At 40.3% G+C, this 5770-nt stretch overlaps 1 protein-coding gene across 1 annotated transcript in view; it reads right to left on the bottom strand.

The window, feature by feature from the left end:
- dnah7 (dynein, axonemal, heavy chain 7) overlaps window positions 1-5235 on the bottom strand; it is a 184405-nt gene extending 179170 nt beyond the window's left edge. Inside the window, 1 exon segment of the mRNA XM_024000724.2 lies at window positions 4882-5235. Coding sequence (XP_023856492.1) covers window positions 4882-4893 — 12 coding nt within the window. The 5' untranslated portion in view covers window positions 4894-5235.
- Between the last annotated feature and the right edge of the window lie 535 nt (window positions 5236-5770).

The following is a 5770-nucleotide window of genomic DNA, read 5'->3' as shown; positions in this document are numbered from 1 at the left end:
ATATATATATATATGAAAGATTATACTTTATTAATCGAAAATCAAAAGAAATGCAGAAAAAAATAAGTACACCATTAGTTTCAATAGCTGGTGTTGCCCCCTTTGGCTGAAATAACTTATTGTAGCCGTTTCTAGTAACTGTATCAGTCTTTTACATCGACTGGGAGGCATTTTTGCCCATTCTTCTTTACAGTACTGATTCAATTGTGTCATGTTCGAGGGCTTTCTTGCATACACGGCCCGCTTCAAGTCCACCCACAGCATTTTGACAGGATTGAGATCTGGGCTTTGACTCGGCCATTCCATAACCCCACATTTCTTCTTTTTGAGACATTCTGTTTTAGCTTTGCTTGTGTGTTTTGGATCATTGTCCTGTTGCAAGATCCACGTCCGGTTCAGCTTCAGCTTTTTGACAGATGGCCTCACATTCTCCTCAATAATTCTCTGGTACAATATGGAATTCAAGGTTGACTCAATGATGGCAAGTTGGCCAGGCCCTGAGGCAGCAAAGCAGCCCCAAACCATAATGCCACCGCCTCCACACTTTACTGTTGGTGAGGTTCTTCTGTTCAAAGGCAGTGTTTTGTTTTTGCCTGTCTAGATCACATTGTTCCAGTAGTTTGGTCTTTACCCAGATGTTGTCTGGAGATGTCAGTTGTGTCTTTATATTCTTTTTTGAGAGCAGAGGCTTCTTCCTGCCTGACCTCGCATGTAGGCCAAGTTTGTCCAGTCTCTTTCTGACAGTTGCCTCATACACTTCGACATTGATTGTGGCAAGAGAGGCCTGTAGATCCCTTGATGTTACCCTGGGGTTCTTTAAGACTTCTATGAGCATCTTTCGGTCAGCTATTAGGCTGAATTTGGTGGGACGACCTGTCCTAGGTAGATTGCCAGTGGTCTGGAATTTTCTCCATTTGCAGATGATCTATCGGACAGTGGAATGATGTACTTCGAAATGCTTGGAAATATATTTGTAATTCCTCACGACTCATGGGCATCAATAATATTTCTTCTAAGGGCCTTGGATAGCTATTTTGATAGTGGCATGATGTGTTATCACACACCCAAATGGTTAAAACCAACCAGACCAAGTTACTCTCTACTGATTTTCTAATCATTAGCACCTGTTTTGGTGCACCTGATTCTAATTTTAACCATTTTATGTGATGGTAAAGGTAGGGGTGTACTAACTTTTTCCACATAAGGAAATTGCATTTTTGTTTATTTTAATTGAATAACATTTTCAACGTTTTTTGTTGTTGTGATTTGTTAAATTGGGTTACATTTATCGATGAATGTGGATGGAATTTAGCTCAAATATCCATGTGTCCAAATATGTAAAAAAWATATATATAATTACTTTCCAGGGGGTGTATTTACTTTTTTAAATGACTGTATATCCACTMAGTGCTGAAGAATGTAAGTACAGCCTAGCTACATAACAATATTATGCAAATGTTTATGTTTTTGTTGTAATTTCAATCTTTGTAAACAAATAATGTAGCTTCAAAATGTATTTTAAGCCACAGTCTGTCCTGCTGTTCCTTAGCTGAATAATGGACAAAAGGAGCCTAACGTTACTCCTTATAGTCCAAGGACCTTACATGTTCTGTTTAGAGGCTAATTGGCTATGGCTGCTAAAACAGCCAAATACTAAACTCAGCAAAAAAAGAAACGGACCTTTTTCAGGACCCTGTCTTTCAAAGATAATTCGTAAAAATCCAAATAACTTCACAGATCTTCATTGGAAAGGGTTTAAACACTGTTTCCCATGCTTGTTCAATGAACCATAAACAATTAACGAACAGGCAACTGTGGAACGGTCGTTAAGACACTGTCAGCTTCCAGACTGTAGGCAATTACGGTCACAGTTATGAAAACTTAGGACACGAAAGAGACCTTTCTACTGACTCTGAAAAACACCAAATGAAAGATGCCCAGGGTCCCTGCTCAACTGCGTGAATGTGCCTTAGGCATGCTGCAAGAAGACATGAGGACTGCAGATGTGGCCAGGGCAATAAATTGCAATGTCCGTACTGTGAGACGCCTACGACAGCGCTACAGGGAGACAGGACGGACAGCTGATTGTCCTCGCAGGGGCAAACCACGTGTAACAACACCTGCACAGGATTGGTACATTCAAACACAACACCTGCGGGACAGGTACAGGATGGCAACAACAACTGCCCGAGTTACACCAGGAATGCACAATCCCTCCATCAGTGCTCAGACTGTCCGCAATGTACTCTGGAGTGGGATGGATTTGGAGGTGGAGGGTCCGTKATGGTCTGGGGCGGTGTGTCACAGCATCATCGGATTGAGCTTGTTGTCACTGCAGGCAATCTCAACGCTGTGCATTACAGGGAAGACATCCTCCTCCCCCATGTGGTACCCTTCCTGTAGGCTCATCCTGACATGACCCTCCAGCATGACAATGCCACCAGCCATACTGCTCGTTCTGTGCGTGATTTCCTGCAAGACAGGAATGTCAGTGTTCTGCCTTGGCCAGCGAAGAGCCCGGGTCTCATTCCCATTGAGCACGTCTAGGACCTGTTGGATCGGAGAGTGAGGGCTAGGGCCATTCCCCTCGGAAATATCCGGGAACTTGCAGGTGCCTTGGTGAAAGAGTAGGGTAACATCTCACAGCAAGAACTGGCAAATATGGTGTAGACCATGAGGAGGAGATGCACTGCAGTACTTAATGCAGCTGGTGGCCACACCAGATACTGACTGTTACTTTGATTTTGACCCCCCATTTGTTCAGGGACACATTATTCCATTTCTGTTAGCCACATGTCTGTGGAACTTGTTCAGTTTATGTCTCAGTTGTTGAATCTTGTTATGTTCATACAAATATTTACACATGTTAAGTTTGCTGAAAATAAACGCAGTTGACAGTGAGAGGACGTTTCTTTTTTTGCTGAGTTTGCATCTGAAAATGAATCGAAAATTGCGGTACGGTTCTAAAAACATAAAGGCCTCTACTTTGATATCAAATCAAAATAATTTCACAAAGCAAAATATACACTTACTGTACACTGTTTTAACTGTTWTAACACAGTTGCCGCTGATAGTATTTTTCAGTGACAACACGCCTTCTGTTTACACACAGCTGTTCAGAGTTGCAGATATATCATTAGCATAGGTAGTCGACTCTGAAATATGGCCGTGGAAACCCTAACGTAAACTCACCCCATTCCGTACAAATGTGCGTAACCGCGACATTCAAACGAGGCTACAAAGAAAACTAATGGAACTGTAGCGACTGTGTTGACTTCAAAATCGGGGGTGTGAACTAGGTTTCTATTCAAGCGTTGATCGACATGGTAATGGCTCTATAGCATTGGAGAAAAGTTGAAAAAACTGACCCMCTGTTATTTTTTGACGTGTCATGTCGTAACGTACAGCACGCATAAAGCAACTATTTCTGTCTTACAATCTCTCTCCACCAGGTGTAGCACTTCTCTCATCGTTTAAAAACAAGAAATGGACAGTGACGGGGGTAAGGGGGGGATACCTAGTCATTTTTTGCGTCATCATTGCATGCGATCATCATTCTCAAAGCCGCTGTTTACTTCTAAGATCACTTTAGCACCGCCCTAAAAACCTGATTCAAATTCGACACAAACCTTCAAATAGGTATGTAATGACACATTATATAAACTCTTTATAGTGTTTTATTTACATTTTAGAGGCGATAAGTTGGACAGATCGAGTGAAAAAAGCAATTTTCCCACACGACATCTGTCCTTCTCACTATCACGCATTAGTTTTGCTTCCCCACCCGCCATTTTTAAAAAGACCCGACGGGGCTCATTGCCTGCTTGAATTATGCAGAAACGGGCAGTGTTTAGGTCATGTAATTGATTCTGTTGGAAAGGGGAGAAATTGTGCTTTACAATGGTATTGACATTACAGTTGATCTGGAAGTATTACGTTTTTGGAGCGCTAAAATAAGGGCAATTGTACGGACCAAGGTGATGTACAAGTTTACGTTAATCCTATAAAGGTAAATTTGACCTTTTTTTTCAAAAACTATTTCTCGCTGATATGAAAGATACGTTCCGACCTTATATTTCCAATAGCGTACCGCAAGTGATGCATGTTAATGTTCAGAGCAAGTGTTGGCACACTTAACAAAACTCCCCCAGCCAGAAGACGTCAATTGTTTTCAGGATTCAATTTCAACCACAGGATTATGTCATCATGGTAACCAAATTTTAACATAGACAAACCTTGTATAAAATATGTTTAATCTGTACCTTTAAGACAACGTCAGATCTTCAACGTTATGTACACTATCAGAAAAAAAATAAACAATAGGCTGGGAGGCACCTCTTACTGGAGAATGTGTCTATCTAAAGCTACCTTTTGTTTCTCCCATCCATGGTTTTAACCAAGCCAAGCCCAGCCCTGCTTAGCTTTGATATTTTCCAATGAATATTACCAATGTGAGAATGATTGTTGAGTCATGCCAAAGGGTAGGTTTAACAGAGCAGCAAATTAATAATGCTATTTACAAAGTCATCAAAAGCTATTGTTTCAATTTCACACAGGATTCAACCGCAAAAAAAATAAACAAAACGGCCTCGTGGTTTCAAGCACTGGTTGATTTCAAATGTAAAGATATTTWGTGAAATTGAATTATGTTTGGTTGTCAACACAAACAAATATCAACATTTGAAGGAGTTTGACGTGTCTTCTACTTGGACAGTTCCATCTGTGCCACTAACTTAGTCTGGCTTTAATTCCAGTTTGTCTATAAATTAATAATTGATATGTTGGATTTCCGTCTCAACCAAATTTTTTCGTTCAGGTTCCATCTCAACCAACTTAAGTAACTTAGCTAACATTATGTGGGTCATGTTAGAGCAAACTCACCTGAGTTTCCATGTTGAAGAATGTAAAGAAATTATGTTATCCTCTACATACTAGTGATTGCCGTATTTAAACAAATGTAACTTTGTAACCGTTTCAAATATTGGTCGAAGTCAGCTAACGTTAGTTAGAGGAGGTAACGTAGCAACGTTAGCAGCACATAAAATAATGTCACCACAACTTTCGCAAAACGCTACAACTAAGAAACCTGCATGTTCCTTCTTTGCAAAGCTTGCTAATAACTTCTTCTTCTTTTTTTTACAAGTATCTAGCAATTGTTTGCCCATCAAATGTGGCGTTATCTGGTTTCTTTCATAGCTKAAATCAGCCAAGTAAGTATATTTCTCGACAGCGAGCTGTTGCCACTTGCCATTTTGGTTGCTAAGGAAGCGACGCGACATGCKTCCTCCTCTCAACCACGCCTATTCCTGTACATGAGGCTTCAGGGCAATTCCATAATAACGGAATTACGCGAGACTCAGATTTTTCCCTTTAAAATGTATGTCAAACATAAACGAATGATTGCTTATTTAAACAACCCATACAACTCTATGCACAATGACTACTTTTAACAATTTCCGCCAAATCGCATTTGCTTGAAGAACAGTGTAGACTGCCAGCCCATTCCTTTTAAACCAATGAGGGCGATTGTATGGTTGCCATTACAGGACGCAATTTGCATTCAATTTTAGTTGCTTCTTGATTACTTCATGAAACACCCCCTTCCTTGCAACTAATAAGTAATTKATCTGCAACTTTGTTGCATCCAGTTGAAACTTTTCAACTTTGTGCAACTAGTTGCAGCAACAGCCAATAAAAAGAAGATGTATGCAAATTTGTGTACATGGTTTATCAGTCAATACATGTAATTTCGAAGAGAACACAAATCTCT

Source organism: Salvelinus sp. IW2-2015, linkage group LG2 (assembly GCF_002910315.2).
Source record: "Salvelinus sp. IW2-2015 linkage group LG2, ASM291031v2, whole genome shotgun sequence".
NCBI lineage: Eukaryota > Metazoa > Chordata > Actinopteri > Salmoniformes > Salmonidae > Salvelinus > Salvelinus sp. IW2-2015.
The sequence above is the reverse complement of the archived record's forward strand: the minus strand, read 5'-3'. Positions and strand labels throughout refer to the sequence as shown.